General features: G+C 39.3%; 1 protein-coding gene across 20 annotated transcripts in view; it reads right to left on the reverse strand.

The window, feature by feature from the left end:
* NRXN3 (neurexin 3) overlaps window positions 1-22,199 on the reverse strand; it is a 979,419-nt gene that overhangs the window by 527,356 nt on the left and 429,864 nt on the right. For 14 of the 20 annotated variants that reach the window (XR_014693677.1, XR_014693678.1, XR_014693679.1 and 11 more), the window contains exons 14-16: window positions 21,998-22,171; window positions 14,599-14,625; window positions 6,846-6,965 (exon numbers count right to left, since the gene is read on the reverse strand). Coding sequence is in view for 17 of the 20 variants with exons in the window: in XM_084521441.1 (XP_084377567.1) it covers window positions 6,846-6,965; window positions 14,599-14,625; window positions 21,998-22,171 (321 nt within the window). In the remaining 3 variants the exon portion in view is untranslated. The remainder of the gene's footprint in view (window positions 1-6,845; window positions 6,966-14,598; window positions 14,626-21,997; window positions 22,172-22,199) is intronic. The other 6 variants (XM_084521425.1, XM_084521422.1, XM_084521433.1 and 3 more) reach the window with 1 other exon arrangement.

A 22,199-nucleotide genomic window follows, 5' to 3' on the forward strand; every position in this document is an offset into this window, starting at 1 on the left:
CGTAGGTTGGGGTGGGCTGACAGAACAGTCAGCCTCCTATTTTGTTGTACCATTTCTGTTACCACTGTCAGCTTACATCAGGGCTTTCTCAGAGATCATACCCTGCACCTGCCATTATCGAAGAAACAGTTTCTGAGACCAGCTCTTTCATGGGCCAAAATACCAAGTATCACTCACTCAGTTACTTGTAACACAAAAAGTGGTAATTAGTGCCAGGACCACCAAGTATTATGTTAAAAAAAAAAAAAAAAAAAAAAAAAGTTACCAATGAGAGACATGACCAAAGAGGAGCTAAATTATGGCAAGATTCTTCTGTGACATACCTATGAAAATGGCATAGCTGCTGAGCAATGTTAGAAGCGAATTAAGAAACTGCTTGAACTGCTCAGGGGTTGATACTGAAGCTGTTAACACTGCCACCTGTAAAAAGTCTCCCTCCTGTCCTGTTGAAGTTTGCAGCATGGCTGGGCCATTGCTTATGTGCTGACAGCAGCCAGGTGTGCACAGATATCAATGACTGATTGCAGCTCTCATCCTAAATGCTCCTTCTGCCAAGCTGTTGAAGCAATTGTAATTAAATTGCTCACTGGAGACCTCACAGCATTTTGGGGATCACAAAAGGATAAAGTTGGCTAGCTTTCACATTTGAAAAAAATAAAAAAAGAAACACTGCTGTCAGGGCACCTTGAGGAGATGTTGAAAGGTGCAGAAGAAGCAATTCCAAAAAGCACCTGTCACTCAAATTCCCCTTCTCTCACCCAAAAGAGGCACACCCAGGTTCCTCCCTGAAGTTAACACTACCCTTCTTTCATGACTCCCAAAGGGCACATGGGGCAAGCTCCTGATCTGCAGCCTGATCTGATGCTTTACAGCTATTACTCAAAGGCAGGAAAATGCCTTTAAGTACACAGAAAAGCATCAGGCATTCTTAAACCACCCAAATCTTAATTACATAGTGGATTATTACCAAGCAACAGAAAAGTCCACTGTGCTTCAGTAAGAAGCAGAGACACATCTCTGCCCTGAAGACTTCACAGTTACTTGGAGTGGCAGTGCAAATGAAAATAAACAGTAGTAAGAAGGGTAAAAGCAGAGTTCACAATCCAAATCACAATAGCACAATTTACATCATATATTAAACTCCAAAGTTGCATTTCCCTCCTCTTTATTAGAGGATAAGGATATACAGAGATAAGGATAAGGTCATACAGAGACAGGGACAGAAGATGCCAAAGGCTTCGGGTAGGAACTGCAAATGAGCCTCCAGGCAGAAAATACTAGTTATAGTAGAGGGTACATAAAAGAGCACTGAGTAAGCGAGGGCAAAGCACAAGGAGGGAAGAAGTAGGCAGGGTGCCTGACCTGCTGTAACGAAGTATGATTCACTCAAGATAAATCAGAGGTGACTCTTGCTTCACGTAGGGTGGATGTCTCTGTAGTATCAAAGGCAAATCCCTAAGTGTGCTGATATTTAAACAGTTGACTGATTTAGCCATGCATGACTAAAGAAGTCTATACAGATTTATTTTCTACACACTAGCAACCTCTTGCTCTCTGACTCACTCAGTGATAAGCTGGGCACATTACAAATGAACGTGTGGTAATTAAACATGAACAATGAAAATGGCTTTTGCAAGTAAATCAAGCTGAGTATGCTGACATGGACAAAAATTGTCCCAGATGGTGGCAAACAAAAAATTATTGACAAGAGGGACCATCTCCCAACTGGGGGTTAAAATTCCTCCCTAGAGATAACCATAACCACTTTGTGGCACAGGCAACACAAGAGGGGAGCATGAATGGCTCGCAAACACATCAGAATAAAGCTATCACCATGAAGTCATGGTTACTACTTCAGCCATTCTCCATGTTAACAGTCTCCTCTCATGACTATCTGCCATGCTATTTAAACAGGGATGAAGAAAGCTGTTTCTGCCACTGCCTCTTTGGAACCTCACCTACAGAATATGCTCCACAAGCATCAACCCACTTGCTCATTTATTCACTTACATGGGGGTGAAGGGAAGGACAGTAATGGAAGAGGGAAGGGTGTGCTGTAGCATCCCTGGCACCTCACCCAGAACACACACATGGCAGTGAGGCCACTTTCAGTCTCCCTCATTCAATCCAAAATGCTGTATGCTTTCATCTCAAATATTGCTCTTAGATTTCATTTATTAATTTTCATATCCTTCCTTTAAAAATCAAGGGAAGAAAAGATTTTGGATACTAAGCCTCACTCACTATGATTACAGAACTTAAGCTCACAAAAGCTCTTGCTACGACAGTGCTAAGTCAATGAATAAAAGAGCAAAGTCACCATGACTTCCTTTTCCTCTGATCCTTACCTCCTTCAAATGTGATTCACCAACAGACAGTAGAAGTAGATAGCTTATGCATCACATGGAAAGGATTATTTGAAGAGAAATATAACTTACGCAAAAAGAACAACAGCCCTGAATATTGCCTCTCCCTCAGACAAAAAAAAAAAAAATAAACAAAACAAGCACTTCTTAGGAAAACAATCCCATTAAAAGGTTAGAAGATTGCTCTGTTTATCAACAGGCTCTTTGAAATGCATGCAGACTGGAAGCACATGAAGATATATATACAAGATGATAAACTTCGGCTGCCTTTGCTTTTTACCAAACAAATCGAAAACTTGTTTTTAAACCGGGTATATATTAACACCCAGAGTTTATAAATAAATGAAAAAATACCCCCCAAAAAGCCAAATCAAGAGCCAGCAGATGGACTTAAAAACTGTTTCAACAATGATATAAAAAAGCTGTTTGTAAAAGCGCTTTATACACTCCTTGCGCTTGTCACTGCTGCAGGCTATTGATCTTTTACAGACAGCCTCCACTAATACATACTCGTGTTAGTCTGGCAATTTCTCCTGCAAAGCTTGACCCTTGGTGTTACCCATCTGCATGAGGCACTGAGTAACAAGCAGTATTTTCTATTATCTAGTTTTACATACATATACCATTCCCAGTAGCTAGACCGCTGAAGGGTTTTTAGTTTTCTATGCATTCTCTCTGTGCAAGGAAAAAAATGTCATTGTTTGTCCAGACAAATGAGAACAAGAATAAAGTAAGGAATCTCTAAAGCTGTTTCTAGGCCAAGAGTTAAGCACATGCCATATCTCAGGTAAGAGTCTATAACTACCATGTTTTCATTGGAGATCATGCTATTAACCCACTTCAATTAAATTAGTTAGGCAGGATGGAGTTCCCTTCAGATGCAATGCATTTCATTAATATTGCAGGTTAACTTCCAACTCTGGTACCTTATCTGCTTGAAGTTGCACATTTGAACAGTTCATACAATACACAATGCTCTGGAACATAAAAGTTGTTCAATATCCATAAGTACCAACTGCAGTGTAATAATGGTGATTTCCTGCTTCTTTGAGTAACAAACAAATCATGAGAATAGGTTGAAAGCCCAGATTTATTGAATGTGTTGCTAGACTGCTTAAAACATCTGTAAAGAGTAAGAATTGAGGAACTGTTTCAAGAAAAAAAGGGAAGAACACATCTTATATGGCAAGGAGAAATGAGGAATTGCTTCAAAAAAAAGGAAGAACACATCTTAAATGGCAAGGAGAATGGAGCTAGCATTTCCCAAATAGTGCCATTTCTTCCATTTATATCTTTTTTTATAGGTGTAAGTACTAGCCAGGACACAGGGCAGATGTTCAAATTCACTTTTTTGACCTTCTCAAACTGAGTTTTGTTTTGTTTTAAACATAGGTGCAAAAAATTACCTAACTTGAAACACATTAAAAAGAGTATATTTATGCTCACAGCTTCTATTAATTTCTTATTCTGAGGACTCTGGATTCCTACAGTTTAAGGGACATCTAAAACAGAGCTACCCAACAGCTAGAAGTTAAGGTTGTGTCATCATTTCCACTGGGCATTTAAATCCTCCTCTTGTTAAATGACACCAACAAATGTGTATGGGCATCTATAGATGTACACCCTGTATCTCCACCACCCTAGTTTATCTGTGCTTCTCCTTCACCACTCAGAAACAGCAGTCCCAAGCCAGGTACATCTAAACCGGGAATCTTAGTGGCCCAGTCCTGGAACAAGAATTAAAAAGCAAAGTGTCTCAACTAAGCTTCCTTGCCTATTGATAACATTGAGCAACTTTGCAAAGCTTAGGGTAGCAAATAACTTACAGTTGATAATTGGAGATGATCTGAAGAGGTCATGAAGAATATTTTAAAAGAATACCACCTATGTAATTTATCCATCTCAGAGCCTCTAAAATATTCTGCAAACATGTGACAATGCTAACTTCCTGGTGCGGATCCATGAGCTAACAGAAATGAAGAGAGAAATATATTTACGCATAGTTTTTCTTTTGCCACCATTTTCATTGTGTAAATCTAGACCTGTTCTATTGACTTCAGTTACCTGATATATATTAGTGGAAATAATTTGTTTATTAAAAAAAAGGAATTGCCATCCACCAAATTAATAGACTCCTTTTTTTTTTTTTTAAAAGAACAGAAAACACAATTAACCAAAAAACACCAAGACAACAAACACCAAACAACAAGAAAACAAACAAAAAAACATTCTACCAAATAGTCTGATGCATTTCTAAATAATAGCAAGGTATAGCATGGCTTCAAGTTACACAGAAGTTATCTCTCCCTGCCATCACTTACTATAAATCCAGTCTAAAGAATATGTAAATTAACTAACATACAAGTGCTTGCATTTCCCTTAGACTTGGGGGGTATGCTAACAACAATATCTAATAGATAGGAACAGGAATCAAGACTTCTCCCTCTCCACAGACACTTCATAAAATAATGAGGCAACCAGGAGCAGAAATCTCCCCTCCTGATACAAGGTAAAGACTACAAAAACATACACGAAGAGGTTATACGCACGTTTTGAAGATCTCAGTTGAAGTCCTGTTGTGTTCCAGGAATCCACATGACTTACCTTTCTGGACCATTTTCAAACCCACAACCTCCTGTGAGCATTTTTAAAACACAAGCCAGGCCTGACACTGGAAAGCTGGGTACTACCTCATCTTAGTTACCCCCACTCAAATCAAGCCATTGTTTCTGCTCTGCACAGTTTCCAGCCACTAGCTCTAAAAAGCAGCAAGGAATCCCCAATTACAGACACAGAAACCTGGCTTTTTGACTCTACAGAGCCTGCTCTAAGTCAGTAGCAACAGTATATCAAGGGCACTGTGACTTTCTGGAGCTGCGAAGCCCAGCATATTAGAAACAACTGATGACAGTATCAATAACCTCTTCGGAGATTTCCATAGCATGTACTCAAATACAACCCAACAGGCTCCAAAGCAGCATTTCTTTTACACAGATGTTTTTATAATTCAGACTAAGCTGAATGACTGAACAAGAGGAGTGTGGGAATGGGGAATCGGGTGTCCAATACAGCTTCCAATTTCCCCTTCTTACATACCTCTTGTTTTAAAAAAATAAAACAAAGCAGAAAATCAGAGCCACATCTGGTTGCCCTGATATGAAATGTTTCTTCTAGTCCCAGTGGAGTCATTTTGGATTCCAAATCAACTCAAAACCAGATCTGGCACTGAAGCCTCTAAATCTGTGCCCATAGTACCCTTCATACCTGCAGTATGGCCAGTGCTGCAGAATATAGGTTGGCCTTTGCAATATCTGAGACAATTACACTGGGAGAAAGTGGGGAGCAGTTCAGGTATCACTGCTCTTAGTGAATGACTCACAGAAAAGCAGGCTTTGGCGCCCTTGGCAGGAACCAACTGTCACCACTTGTTAAGTAGTTTGTCACGTTTGCCATCAATTCAGCCACATCTCAAACTTCTATGGGAAGAGGTGTAGGTACGACAGTACCGTGGCACTAATACAACACACCTTGCTGTACCACTAACAAAGTCTCCCACAAAGACCCTTAATGAGAAGCAGCAGGCTTGTGGGATGCAGGCATAGTGGACTGTAAGAATCTTCCAGCCTTAAAATTTCAGCACACAATGAACCAAATCATTGAAAACTACTCCTATACTTACTACAATGTTTATAATATATGCTTCTTTGTTCAACTCCTTGGAGTGGGAAGAGAAATGGGAACTAGCTGTCTGCTTAAATAACAGAAGTCAGGAGACAGCAGAGCTGAAGTGATTTGCTCCCTGATGACAGGAGCAAAAGCCTTATGAGGATGAGCAGAGGGAACATCTGAAGGCTCATCTCTCTCCCCAAAAGAATGACTCTGGGGTTTTGTTCAATTTTTTTTAATCAAAGATCTTAATATTCATTGGCAAATAACATAATATTCATATAATATTTGACAAGCAAATCAACATACCAGGGAACACAACACTGGTGCTGTTTAATTCTCCTTTCGATTTTAACTGAAAATTCTACCAACCGGTTCCCATTTTCTCTAGAACAATGCTCATCAGTTTTATATGGATTTCACATTTCTGCCACCAAAGTTTGAATGAAAACATTGAAGCATAACTCAGTATACAAGATATAGCTAGTTTGTACCTACATAAATGGTACACACAGTACACGCAATTCATTCCTGTTTTCACTAAACAAGGAATTCAATTAACATCAATTATCATCCCTGATCTTGTTGAGTTAGCTTTAAAAAAACCAGCAACATCTCTGTCCCCTGAATACCTACGTACCAAGTATAGACTTCCATATTTTCATTTTAACAATGAGAGAAATAACCTTTCCAAGAAACAAAGCTTGGCTTTACCATTGGAAAGCTTTGCATTTCCACCAAGTAAAACTGTGTTTTCTCCGTGCTCTTTCAGAACTCACAGCCCTCTCTAATACAGTGGAAAAGGCTACTTACGGTCATTGCACTGGCTTCCCGAATATGAAGTCATGGAGCAATCACAGGTGAAACCTTCCCACTGCTGATTACAGATGCCCTGATTTGCACAGGAATCTTCCTGGCAGGTAGTGCTTGGTCCTGGAGAAGGGATGGCAAGAAAAGAATGAAACAAAGCTGAAAAAATTATCTTAGTGACGCCCACAACAATTCCAAGTCATCATTACCATTACTATCAACATTCTCATGCAGAACAGAAAAAGCACTAACCACTTTTCCATTCTTGAACGTGCAACAAACTTGAGTAAAACAGCACATAGACAATTGTACACTCCACAACAAAACAGCAAACTGTAACAGACAGGAAGGAGGAAGAGCAAACAACAAGATATTCCCTCTTAGGCAGGCTCAACTTATACGTTCAGCACTCATTCACAGAAATTTATGATAAAATACGGTGTGATGCAAGGGAAACTGAAACACTGCCAGTTCCATGTGCTTCCCCTGAAGTTTGATCCCCTTTGTTTTAGGGCTGCAGCCTAGAAAACAGGCCCATGAACAATATTTCATCCTACCTACAGAACCATTACATAGGTTCCTCTGGAAACACATCATTGAAGTGCAAAACCAAACAACAACAAAAAAACACATGACATTACTCCACGAGGCTTTACTTTCTACTCTGAACAGGTTTCCACAGCTTTTGGAGGAAGCAGCCATTACAAACAGAACAGCCTTTCGTTGTGTCTTATTTGGAGCTAACTGTTGCTATCATTCCCAGATAACCTTGCAAAGACACAACCCAAAGAACAGGCAAAAGAGGGATCTTCACATCAGAGGAACTCCGAATGATAGTTACTATGTCATCTACAAGGAAGTAGCTGGATTCTGAATCAACTGAGAGCAGAACTGAAGCTTCAAGCCATATATTACAAACAAGGTAAGTCTGGACATCACTTGCTAAAAAGTATTTTATCTTCAGTAATACAGACAGGTATCCTGTTCCTATTGTGCAGTACTTCAAATGAAACTTATAACTACAGATGCCATATCTGCTATTTTGTATCCTGCACTTAGTGGAAAAGAAAAAAAAATGTGCAAGGTAACAGTAGTAGAAGGTAACAGGCTAGGCTGCCTTAGATCAATCTCAAACATTTTCAGTCTAACCTTAAGGACAACAGCATAAGGATAAAGCAAACAGTCATGCTACCCATTTCAGCAACATTCATTAGTCTGTTAGCAACAGCAGTTCCATTAGGCTCATCCCACACATCACCCTTATCTCTTCATTACATCAGAAGTACCACCTGTACTTTACAAATGAGATGGGAAGCAATAAAGTACAGATACTCTTTTCAAATATTTTAACCCACCTCCATCTACCAAGACCTACACTGGATCCCATAGTTGTACAGGATCTCTGATATTCAGATTATCCATCTAGGCCCTTCCTTATTTACAAGCATTTGCAGATCTTGCATCTAACTGGAAGCTGCACATCATCATGTGCAGCTCATCATGTTATGCACATCATCATGTGCATAACTGGAAGCTGCACATCATGTTGGGAAGCTGTAATCCTCCCAACAACTCAAAGACATCAACAAAAACCTGAGTTTCTTCTATAATCTGTACACTATTTAAAAAATAAATAAACAAAACCCTTCTAAGGAGAAGCCTAAGTGCAGACAAGAAGAGCAGACAACAAAATCCCTGAAAGAAAATTCACCTATTGAAAAGATGCAGCAGCCACCATATCAAAACAGCGTGTTTTTTCACAGTGAAAGAAAGCTGAGCAGCATTTTTCAACACTTTTCCCCTCCTCTATTCCCCTTCCTCATCTTCAGCTGTACGAATCCTAGTGGTCTCACTGGCACAGTGTGAAATTAACAGATCACCTCTAGTTTTATAGCAGCACTGACAGACCACAGGGTGTAACTGCTAGGTGTGTGTACAGACACACTTCTCCCTTGCCTTTCCACTTACAAAAAGACGTGGATATAACCAGAGACAACAGGCAGGCATCAGGCTGAAGTCTGACACTTCAGACTTACTCTGGCCCCAGAAAAGGAGGAATTACATTGAATACTAGTCTGGAATAGAATACTAGTTGTCGTCTTGCCTAAGACTTCCAAGTTATCCAAGGAGAAGCATGGCTGAAGAAGCAAAGCAGCACAGTAATTTCAGTGACAGTGTTCCTGCTCTACCTGCACTTTTCTGAGAACACTTTCGTTAATCAGCAACTGGACTAGAAAACGGGCATTACTGTGTTGGGGATAGCCTTTGTCCAGGATACTTGCAGGAGAAAGTACTAGAATTTAACTCTAGAAATAAGCTTGCGTGACGCCTAGTAACTGGGGCTTGAGGTGTTCTCAGTGGTGACAAGCCAGAGAGCCAAAGCATTTGAATTATGCCCAGTATCATGGTTTCTGAATTGCATTTTACAAGCAACTGTGAAGATGGTAACAGTATTTTTAAAGCAGCAAGAGAACAAAGCATCACCCCTAAGCACCATCTGACAAGAAATTCTGAAATGCTGACAATAAAAAGAAGCTTGAAGCCTGATCAGCTGTCTTTAGAGTCAGTTGTGACGGCACAGCATCGATTCTGGGTATTACGCTTTGCCTCGCTCCTGAGTACTATGGGCCATTTGCATGGTAAAAGCATCTTTGTCTCCAAGAGTTCATCTATTCCCGCTGCTTACAGTCCTTGCCTGGTGTCATAATCCTCCATCTGTAGCAACAGAATTCTGTTCAGAGCAACTAACAGGGATGTCACAGGGGATTAGGATTTTAGATTAGGGAGCAAAGTGACAGAAGCACAGGAAGGCTTATAAAACGAAGACTGTGTTACCATGCACACGCCCCTTAGTGCTAAGACACTAGGAAAGGAAGACAAACTGAAGTTATACAAAGAGCAGTAGAAATGGTTCTAAAATACCAATGCCATCAGGCTTCAGGTCTATTTTTAATGTCAGTCCTTTGGCAACACTTACAACATACCAGAATTATTTTTAAAGCAAAGTTTCAGATCAAGCCTTCACATAGTCTGAGATACATCTGGTAAGTCACTCTACACAGTTAATTAAAAAATATCCATTCTGACTTTAATGTTCTCTTTGAATTTGCAATATCCTGACAACACTTGCTATTTCCCTTGTGTGCATTTTTGTTCAAAGGCCTTGTTTTTTGTTATCTGTTTGCAGCTGGGCCTGACACAGCTTCTTACCATACTTTCTGCTGGGCATGTGACATGGGCAGGCAGCAGATAAAGAACAGAAGTGGAAGACTTCCCAGTACAGGAAAGCAACCCTGCTAGCAGAGGTGAGACTTGCTCTGTCACCTCCTGTCCAGACTAAGCCTACCAGTGGAGGAGACTCGCTGGGAATATGGGATGGCAAAGGAGAATTCCATAACCACATCATTTACTCTTTATTTCTGCATCTCTAACTCTTGCCGAAATAGCTCACAATCTCACAACTGGCAAGATCTGAGACTTTCTTGGGAATAAGTCCAGTATTCAACTTCTCTTCCAGATTACCTAGCTAGATATATGGTTTATGAGTTTTTATCACTAAACATTTGAAGAAAAACACACTAGAAGAGTACAGTAGCCCAATGTCTGCTACATAATACGTTTGGAAAAGTTACTTTGTCTCTCTAATTCTTCCTTGAGGTTTCAGCTGTATGGTGGATTTCTCTGCCCTGAAACTGAAAAATTTGAGTTCTACTGCTGTGCATTGCTAAAACTGCCACGTCTCATCTAACAGGAGGGCTCTCTTGTTCAGCAAGAGAAGTCATTCCTGCTGTGTTATGTGAAAGCACTTTGCAGTGAAAGGAACTTGAGAAACATGAGATACAGCATTGTATTTATCATTCTTCTGAGTTACATGAGGAATTCAGTTTCCTTTATAGCACAGCTGCAGGATTATAACACAAATGCTTCATGCTTTGATCATAACTAGCCGTAAGCTTTAAGCTAAAGAAAATAATTCTAGGACTTGTACATAACACCTTCTTCATACATTGAAAAATCATTCCTTTTGAAAGGACCCATTTGCATCGGTGTTATTTTCTCAGTAAGAAGGAGCTACAACAGGCAAGGTCCTTTGGTGCAAAGGGCCCATTTTCACTCTCCGTCTCCCTAAGTGGGCTACTGCTCCCATCTTTCTTCCCTGCATCAAAGAGGTTCGGAAAAGATCAAGCGACACATGCAAGACATCTTTACTGTCTTTGTAGAATAAAGTGCTTGTCTTATGGTTCCTAACTTGCAAATGCCATAAAGAAGATAAACCTTGACCACTGCCAGTCAGGTATTATGATGGGCAATTTATACCTATGATAAATTTACAGACTACTTCTGTCAGCGCCCTTCTTTCAGAATTGGTGATGTTCTGTTTTTCTGAATTCAGTATACAGGCCCAGTACAGCTCTGAGAGACATCACAGCTCAGAAACCAGAAGCACTAGGCAGAATCCCATTCTGCTCTAGGACTCATTCCTAGTGCAGGTTAAGTAGGGAATAAAATGAATACAGGTAAGATTTCCGATTTATAAGTATATATAAAGATTTTTCTGAGTAAAAAGTGTGCAAAATTAAGACTGAACCCCATGGAACGTCATTGGATGGACCATACCTCATATGCTTTAACAGCTAGATAGCCATGGGGGCGTTGTGAATCAAGGCTCAGCGAAAGACTTAAAAAGTCAAATCCTGTATTTTGAATCATGGGTGGTGGAAAGCAGGAATATCATAAAGCGACTTTAATTTAGCACACTAGAACCAAAAAAATCCAAGAGATTTTCAAGGGTGGCAAAGCCAGCTCCTTGAGCTCTCTGAGTTCCTGATTTTGTTAAGAACTCGTCATCCCTTTCATCACCTAAATAAGGTTAGGCATCTGGCAGGATCCATATTTAAAGTTACCCATTGTCAGAAATAACTTAAGAGCCAGCATTCTGCAGTCTGAAAATACAGCTATTCATCCCAGTGCCTCAGTCAAACCTGACTTCTCCATTCATTTGACATCAGTTACAATGTCAGGTCCTCCTGTTCCAAATACACAACTGATCTAAAAATTTCAGGAACAAGGACTTAGTTAAGATAATGAATGTGTAAGTATCCCATGCAAAGCACATTTACCCCATGGTGACAGGAGAAGGGAATCAGCAGCAAAAGTGGTAATCCACAGAGGATGGGTCTACAAGATGAAATCTGTTATCTGCTTATCTCCCTCCCTCTTCGTCACCCTGCCTCTCTCCCTCTCTAAGCAACCTAGATCTTGAGAAAAACTCTCATACACATGCGGTTGAAGGAAGGAAAAAAAAATAAATAAATTCAACTGCATAAAAGGGAGTATGCCTGGATCTGAGATATGGTGGGGGACGAGGAGATGCAAATGAAGCAAAGGAAGTAAACAACAATCAAACAGAAAATAAAAGGACAAAAGGAAAGACTGAAAGTGCTGTATGTGAACAAGAAAAATACAGTCAATTGGAAAAACACCCTTCCCTACTGCAAATCACAGCAGTGGGAAAGCTGTGCTACCAGCCCTCGTGGTCTGGTAGGTTTCATGTTCTGAAACAGCAAGACTATTTAGCAAAGGTTGGTTTCCTGAAAAGCCAATAATCCACATAACATACTCAAGAGAAACATTTCTCCTTAGGTGTACATATGGTCAGGTGTCTCCATCTCAACTGTAAATATTCTTGTAAGGTTCTATACCAATATGAACTTGAGCAGGAATGAATCTCAACACCTGCGAAAAGCCTTTAGCTTCTGAGGACTCCTGGAAAATGAAAACAGCAAAAAAATCTGTTTGGCCACACCACCTCTTCTTCATGCTGCATCCATCTCACTGGACATCAAAAATTGAACAGGAACTCCTGGCCGTCCGTTCTGAAGACTGATAGGCTGTCAAAATTGTTGTCTGTTGGGTAAGAGGATACCTTCTAATATGCTTCTGCCTATTAACACCTGCTACACTGACAAAGCAGTTACCTATTAATATTTCCTTTGATTCCTCCAATTTTTTTTCCCCTTTTCTGTTAAACCATAGAATGCCAACTACACCAAAAAATGCTGATTACATTCTGACACAAAGGTAATTGCTACCTGCCAATCCCTAGAATATGGAACAGGAATAGTTTAAATGGAAAAATCACACCTGGTGCACTAGATAAGGACAGCAACATCACAGCTGCTGAACCGAAAAAGGAGTTCATGAAATTAAATTCAAAAAAAAAAAAAAAAAAAAAAAACCAGCCTTAATTCCAGTGATATGTAAACCATTGGGAAGTCTCGTTTCTATCTCAGACTGAAACAAGAATACTGTATTTTCTACCACAGCAAAACCTGAGACTAAACCCATGGCTTAGACACAAAATTTCAAGGCGATTAAGCTGACATCATAAGAGATATGATTTGTGGCTTCAGGACTATTGAACAGAGAGACAAGCGTGAAGTGCTTCTGTCTTCCTGTTATGTATAAGAGGGTTTACTCCTTTTCCCCTGAAAAAGAGGAACATTTTCTTAAGCTTCCACAACATTCAGGAATAAATTAATTTATTTTGTATGCTGCAGTCTCTTCAGATGTTGGGAAATGTACTTTCACTACCAAGTTTAAAGGGATAGACTTCTCAACACCATGGAAAATCTCTCTCTAATAATGGTAGGATCGAAGATCTATTAATTTCTAATAAGCAGATTTCCTTACTTACTTCATGGGGATACACACCATTTGTATGTAATTACACTATTAAGTTTTTCTTCATAATGTGTCTCCTAAGACCTAGCTTTCATTAAACTGATTTTCCGTTAGCACTGTTTAACCCACCACTTCTCTGTAATTCAAGTGGTATGTTCTCAATAACTATCTGGCCTCTCCTCTTTGAGTCATTTTCCTGGTTTCATCAATTTTTCCTCCCTTTGCTACTGAAGCTATTCTCAGTCTCTTTAAAGATATTCACTTGCATGGTTTCGATATTTTAACACCACCCGCATAGTCTTCAGCCTTTCAGCAGCCTCCAACATCGCTGATTGCTCCCTCTTTACTTAGCAGGTAATAGTAATAAAAAAGATGTCAATAAGAATTTCATGTATGGATCAACATCACGAAAGAGCCCTGCCTGCTTTATAAAAATCAGAGGTGATCCAGTAGAAATTTCTGAAAAAGACCTACAAGAGGTATAAAAAATAGCATCTATAAAAGTACCTGATAATCAGGCATGATCACTTCAGCCACTACTCAAATTGGATCAATTTTGGCTTGTAAAATGCCGAACTACTAAGGCACTGTGTAGTTATTTATTTTTTTTTAATTTAATTGAAATTCCAGAAAGACACTTCTGTTTTGTTGGTGTTTTGTTTTTTTTTTTCAAAGCCTAAGTTATAAAAACTAGTTTTCATCATCCAGTCTCACTCCTCAGTATTGATACTGAAGAATCCAAGTTGACTTTTCTGCCTTGTAAAGCTCTGAGGGTTTTCCATATCTCTACACAGAACTGCTATTTGCTTGAGAGATCATTAACCATTTCAGGAAATCAACCTGTGCTCTTACAGATGTCCACAGATTGATACAGTCAAACCTCTCAGGTCAACAAAAACACCTTCATGGTTCGCCATGTCCTTCCTCAACCCAGACTTTCCCTCCAGAAGGACTGGGTTTTGTCTTTCTCCTCAATCCCAGAGGTGTGACTGCATCCAGTAAAAAGGCACCAAATGTTACATAAAGGCATCTTTCAGTCCAAAACAGTAATGGGAAGAAGAACCTTCTCTACCTTGCAGGTCAGCTTTGGTCAACTCAACTTTGTTAGCAAAACAAACAAAAAAACAAAAACAAACAAAAAGAAAAAAAGAAAGAAAAAGCAAAAACAATAAACAACAGGTTAGTATAAAGGCAGATAAACCAGGGTCACAACACTTTAAATAAATAAAAAGCAGTTAGTATAACCATCACAGCCAATGTGCATAATAAACACATGCATGAAGGACAACACAGGGAACAAGGACACATGGGGACACGGCTACCTTAAAACATCACCACTGTAACAAAATAAAACTTATCAATAACAAAACCATATGAGAGAGAGGAAACGTACTTCATTCACACACATAGGGTTACAATTTACAGAGTAGGAAGAGAAAAATACCACATTCTTAATGCCAATCCCTCAGCATTTACTGATAATTTGAGAGCGATTTTGTCTCATTTGAGAAATACTTAGAATCCATTTAAGTCAAAAATCTATTTGACTTTCAAATGATTAGTCAGGAATATTTTTATTTTGTTTCTACATGCAGACTCTGGAACTCAACATAAATCTCCTTTCACAAGAGCACAGATTGCCTTGAATCTTTGTCCACAGTGGATTTACTGCCAGAAAACCATAGGGGACTGACAATTCTGGAAGAAGATAACCTCTGTTCATTCCCAGAACTGAACTTGACACTGGATGGAAAGTGACAGTAAAAAAATAATTCCCCCTCACGACCTGATATCTGCTCATGAATTTCAACACACTCTTAAGAAAGCCTGCATCAGCAGGCAAAGAGATAGCTCCTCAGGCTTCAGACCCATGTAATCTTTGGCAATCTCATCAGAGCAATCAACAGAAATAACAGCAGTACAAGCTCATTCTTTCACTTAGGTGGGAATGATCTTGTTATTTGCATTCAAATCATAATCCACAATGCAAAAAGAAAATCCTAAAAGGTCTCACTGACTGAAGACCAAAGTGAACTTGGTGAAAATTAAAAAATATAAAAAAGCAAAGCAAAACAAAACAATACCACTAACGGTCTTCCATTTGGCACAGTTTTTTTTGTTTGTTTGTTTGTTTTTGTAATCAGATAGTCCATTTTACAGTGAAGCCACATAGATTTTTGGTGTCTATACCTTGATTCTAAGTTTTCTTTTTCAGCATGGAAAAAACATAGGACAAGGATGGGAGTACAGGCAAGAGCTCCCAAATCCCTTGCCAATGAAGATTACACATTTCTATTATACAGCACAATGGGAACAACAAAACACCAAATCACTGACCTCATTGATCAAAAGATGGATATTTAAGAAGTGCATACTCACCTTTGTAATGTTCTGTTCTTATAAAGTTCTAATATTAATTGCTGATACTGAAGAGAGATTGGTAGCTCTCCCATTCTCTTATTTTCTTACTTTACATTTACAACCCAATAAACCAGTACTGGCATTCCTGTGCTTCCTATGAAGTTTCACATTTTGAACCTTTGCTATTGTTTCACAGCCCGTGAATGACTCAAGATGGCAATTACCTTCCCTCCTGAGCCAGACAGATTTTTCTTCCCACCTCTGGAGCTACTCCACTACACAGAGCCATAAAATCCGAAGTTGTTTAAGTAAAATGCAAAAACAAACAACCAAACAACAAAAAGGGGAAGGGGGAAACAAAATGTGGGAGAAGACAATTTATCCCATTTCTCCACGCATCTTCCTTGACATGTGTTCTAAGAAAGTAATTTGTATATAAACACTTTTCCCGACTGCTCGGTTCCTTGTCTTCTTCGTAGCTGAGCAAGAACATAGCTTACATTTCTTCCATAATTCAAGTAACACTGTGGCAATGGAATACAAAATCATAAAGAACAGGAGAGCTGTCAAACTATCATGGAGTAAATTAATGCTTCTCTCCTCAATGGAGAGACTCTGATTCTACAGAGAAAAAGTGAAGTATCACCACATTGGAAGTTTCACTAATGAGTAGATGAAGGGTGAAATCCTTTTTGACACTATCCTGCTGTGAGATTTTAAGCATGAGATTAGATTTTTTTTCCACACACTGCTTGGTATGCAAACCGTGTTTCAGATTATCCAGCCTGTGTCATTGATGCTTCTCACGCACTAGTGAATTCCAAAGGTTAACTATAATATTTCATGGAAAGTAGCACAGGATTATGATTTTAATGCAGGACCTGGAAGAAGATTAAATTTTGAAAAAAAAGTCCCCAAACATCTGGAACAAAGTCACCACTTAGTTAAGTAATAATCATTCTCCTTTGTGAGATGTTATCAGAACAGTTGAGGAAAGGCAAGGAGAGGAAGAAGCCACATCTCTAAAGCACAAGAAGAACAACAACGAACATTTTCTTTAATCAGTGCTGTTAAGTGTGTTTGACTTTTTGTGGGGAGAAAGGTGGAAATGAGAGTATTTAAAAGGTGCACCTGAATTTCAGATAGCTCTAGTGCCTGTAGTAAGCTGCACAAGGCTGTCTAAATAAAAGAAAGGAAACATAAATGAACAAGTGGGAAATTAGTAAAGAGGAGAAAACCCCAATTGCGTTAAGTACTTACTAATATTTAACCACATTCAACCTTTTATGGCGTTTTCAAGATGTCTACATAGCTTCTTTCAGGATCAGTGAGGAAAAAGCAGTAAGTCACTAACTCTTGACTTTTGTAGATGGAATAAATTCAAATTCATCCATTCATTTAATAGGAAGAGTAGGAATGAGATGCTTAGCAAAAGAAACTGATTTTAGGAATCTAGAATCAATGAGGAGATGATCTGAAATTTCAATCGGTCTACTTTCTTGGAAGGAAAGAAGGTCACTTGGAACAACTTCTTCCATCTTCCAACTTTCAGCAACACTCCACACAGTGCAGAAATCTTGTCTCAAGCTCTCTAGCATCATCCGTCATGTTTGTTTGACAGAAATGGAAATAGCTTGTATTACTCAAACTCAACAGCTGTATAAATATTGCCAGCCACAACCTATAGGCTGCAGAGCTAGAGATTGAGAGAAAGAGAACCAAGCAGTGACAAAGGATTTGTCCTCAAGTTCTAATGTTTAACTCATGTCTAGGAGATTCCACTCACAGCTTAAATGTGCTCTGCAAGGCGCTGTTGAATTTCATACTTTCATAACATACAGATATCACCTCTGTTTCACGGGTGGGGAGAGCAGTGCCCAAAGAAGGTGAAGTACGTGCCTGCATTTTCTAGTAGAAGCGGTTCACCATCATGAAGTCAGACTACTTCTTTGTCCTTTCTGAGAATTGACTTGATCCCTTCAGAGTGCTCTGTAGCCTGAATTGCTCATTTGCTGTCCTAGAATAAACACTGAAGCCAGGATTATTTCAGTCTTAACTTCCCTACCTTTTCTGTCAGGCTCTCCCCACAATTTTTTTTTTTTTTTTTTTTTGGGTGGTGGCAGGGGAAAGGACCATCTTACACAAAAGATGGTGGTTAAAGCTGCAAATAGCGTAAGAGCTAAAGATACTCCATGTAAAATAAATAAATAAATGTGGTGGTCAAACGTCAACCCAGAACATTTTACACAACAGACAGCAAGAAGGTTTTCTGGCTTTGCTGAATAGGTTCCAGAGAAACACAAGTTGCTATCACAGACCTGACCAGACCTTCCCAAGAACAATGAAGAGCTGTCTGTTGTTCATGAGCAATCAGGAATCAAAAATCAGAAATGAAGCAATTGCAAAAGAGCTGTAAAAACAAAATTGAAGATGACCGAAAGACAAAAGGGTGGGGTAGGATAGGCTTTACCTCCATGGGCTCATTTGACATTTCAAACACCTCGGGATTTTTTTTTTTCCCCTTACCTCCTCAGGTAATCCATTCATGAAACTCATGAAATCCATTTTTTGACAAAAAAAGGTGGCCCTATATGGCATGTCAACAAATAAAATAACAAAAAACACACCACACAGACAGTGTGGCAGCTATCATGTTGTCCTTCATGGACAGGATAAAGAGGTCACTCAGTTGAGTTGCCGTAATCAAATTCCATCATAGATAACTTCTTATTGAAATTGCAAGAATATAACTGGTAGGTGACAGATAGAAAGTAATTATTTTCTTTAGGTCTGAACCGCTTTGTTTGTTTGTTAAGCACTACTATACACTATTAAATACCAGACACTTTTAGTCTCCAGGATGCCTGCATTTCAGTTAATGACTCCTATACATTGCCTGACAATGCACTCGGATTCTCTAGATCCTAAAGAAATAACTCTCACATAAATGTAATTTATCTTGAAAGTGCTTCCTGCTCCTGTTCAAATAAGAGTCTATCACTGGAACAGAGCAAACTGCAGAACATGGTAGGCTTGTGCTTTGGCGCACAGCAAGGCTGAATTATCCTCCAGCACATAAGAATAATGTAGCCAAGAAAGTTCAATGGCCTGCTCAAAAGCATGTAATGGGGATGGTGGTAGAACCAAGACAATAAACCACATTATTTTTCTGCAAAAATTTGGGAAATTTAATTGGAATTGGGTACACAAATACATGAATATAGAGATAACAAATGCAAACAGGATACAACTATGTCATCACCCATTTGTAGAGGAGTACTGGTCTTGGGCAGACAGTGCTTTTCTCCTGACCTACATCTCACATCCTAGTATTCCCTAGGTTTCTTTCCTCTCCACATCATTTAATTCTGCCCTGAGATCAAACTGACAGCTTCAGAGAAGATGGCTGCCACCTTGCAATCTGCTCTGCTTCTGAAAGCAAAGCTGCAACAAAGACAAGCATTAGCAGAAATCTTTCTCATACCATGTCTGGAAGACAAGATTCATATGTGAGGATGGAAAGACATTCCTTTAAGCATGCAGTACTCCTCATGCATGTTTTCTCCCGCTGCCTTTCCTGATGAAGTCATGACATGCCCTACAATTAACACAGCATAACTATTGACCCCAAAAGGCCTGCTGCTGCTTATTCCAAACACGGTTAATCATGAGACAGCAGGAGCTGCTCAGGACTTCAGCACTTCAGGATGTTAAGACTACACCCAAGATCACTTCAGACAGAAATGAAATAATGAGACTTAAATAAGGATCCAGTATGCTTAACGAGTTTTTCCTTCTTTAGGGGAAGGGGAGATAGATATACTTTTCAGGGGCAACTGTTAGAACAGTCAGTGGCAGGCAGTAGTCAAGAGGTGAAATGAAGCCATGGGGATTGCTGTGATTCAGAACTCAATTGAAACAGCTTTCTGGTGACCTATTTTTTATAATCCTAAATATGTTGGCAAAAAGAACGCCTTCCTCTTCAACATTTCATTGGCACTGAGCATGGACCTGTCAAGGAAATAGTATGGGCATTGCTTTGCAAGAAAAGTTCAAGCAAAGCAGAATGAAGGCTATCACTGACCTTCCCATCCACTTTTTATATTTCTAGCTGCCTCCAACTTTGAATCTTGTTTCACGTGCCTTAGAAGAGAAGGGAAATTCACATTCCTGGCATTTTTAAGAGTGAACTGATCTCCATATTCAGATAGCAGGCTCTGCAGGTACCAGATAGGTACAAAGTCAAAATAACTGCCCCATTACACATTCTTAGAGTGTCACTGATATTATGCAACCTGAATAATAGGACAGTAAAGCAAAGAACTGCACTGGGTACAAGGAGAAGTAGTGGTACCAAGTCTTCTGGGAAAACATCATCATTCTGTTCCAGAGGCACACAGAGAACATGTTCATTTAATGAAATGTCCTCTGAAGGAAAAAGACTAGTAGAGATAATATGCAGGCTATGCTGCCAGATTATGCTAGTTTTAAATAGAAGAATTACCAGAAATCACTAAGATTAAAGGAGAGCTTTCAGTGCACTGAAGGTAATCAGAAATGATTTTCAAAAACCCCAAATGGTGTTGTTTTTTTTTTTTTTTTTCCCTGAACCTCATAAATAACTACACGGAAAAGATGCATTTCTTCTTTTAGCACTTTAGCTCAGCTACAAATGGGCAAAACCACAAGTTCTCTTCTACTATGCTCACTTCCACAAGGAGCAGTGTGGTTAACACACACAAAAGCAGCAAAAAAAGGCAGAGAAAAGAACAGCCTAAAGCTATGCAGAACTTACCAATACTGTGAAATTGAAATTGATATTGAGTGGGTTCTTATGACAAAATTCTCACTAACCAAAGCATTGTTGTGGGAGAGCAGCAGTAGGGCTGAAACACAGGACTTTCCAGCCAACCAAAGGACCCAGAGACAATGACTTAATTCGATTTAATTGAAGAGCCAATTTGATGTTTTATGAGTACTCAAAGATGGCTCGAAGATGACACTTTCAGTCCTTGGAAGGGACAGTCTTGACAAGTGTCGTCTATATTTCAAAGTGATGTAACCTGAAATCTTGACATGGTAAGGAAATAAGTAAATTCATTTCATCAAGTCCTGTCTGTAAGCACCAGTCAGGGACATATGTCTTAGCAAACATGCACACCACATGCCTGTCCTGATAAAACTCTTCCTCTAACGACCAGTAGCAAACAAAGCAGATGGGCATTCAGTTGAAGTAGACATAATGGCCGTTTTCATTTAACTCAACCAACAGAACCTTGATTTTTTTTGATGCCTAGTATTCCTCATGCTATGGGAATTGATAAGGATATTCCTCAGTTACCGCAATGGATGTTGATATTCTTTAAAAAAAAAAAACAAAAACAAAAAAAAAAACACAAACAAAAAAACAACAGGAACTAAACAACTAAACAAGAACAGTAAATTATTTAAAGAAACATCAAGAAATCACTGCTATTTACATGCTTCAAGAAGCCACAAAGCACATCTGTTTCCATATCAGCTGGAAGAGAGAAACTATGGAAAAAATAAATAAAAAAAATTCCAGACAGTAGAGATAATACTAGAGGAATAGCCTCCAGTGCTTTCATTGAAAGCCCACTTCAAAGATGAACTTCAGTTATGGTCTGATCTTCAACTAGCAGTTACAGATTCCACCTTCCATTTCCCCTGCCTCTACTTGGTCTCAAATACTTCTTTCTGCAAATGCCAGAAGGGCCCTCTGAAGCACTAGTGAATTGCAGACTCAGAACTTCTTTCAAAGCGTTTAAAAAGTATTATTAAGTTAATGAACAGCTCTGAGAAAAGCATATGTAAAGAGCTGTCCATCTCTGTACCATCCTTTCCACTACTGGAGGTACCACTTCATGGGTGATTGAATAGGCAAGAGAAAAACTGCTAATGATGAGGTCTACAGAGACAGAGGCTAGCTATCCTCAGCTGCATTTGGGAGCACAAACAGATTGCAGTGAAGGATGTCATGATGAAAGAAACAAACAAAATGGACAATAAAGTGTAGAAGTAGATACATAGGGGGTAGTAGTGAAGTAAGAGTGTACAGAAGAGAGGAACTTCTCTGAAATCAGTTATACCTTCACATCCACGCTCAATCTGCCCACTGCGGTGCAAAGCATCATTGATTAGATCAGGCAGACGCCCGTTCAAGTCCACAGATGCTAGACAGCCCTGAAATCCATCACGTGAGGCCACTAGCTTTGGGAGGTTGCTATACATGCCTTGAGCTAGGCCAGCAATGTAGAGATCACCTAGAGGAGAAAAGGGTAAACATGGAAG

This window comes from Aythya ferina, assembly GCF_964211825.1.
Source record: "Aythya ferina genome assembly, chromosome: 5".
Classification (NCBI taxonomy): domain Eukaryota; kingdom Metazoa; phylum Chordata; class Aves; order Anseriformes; family Anatidae; genus Aythya; species Aythya ferina.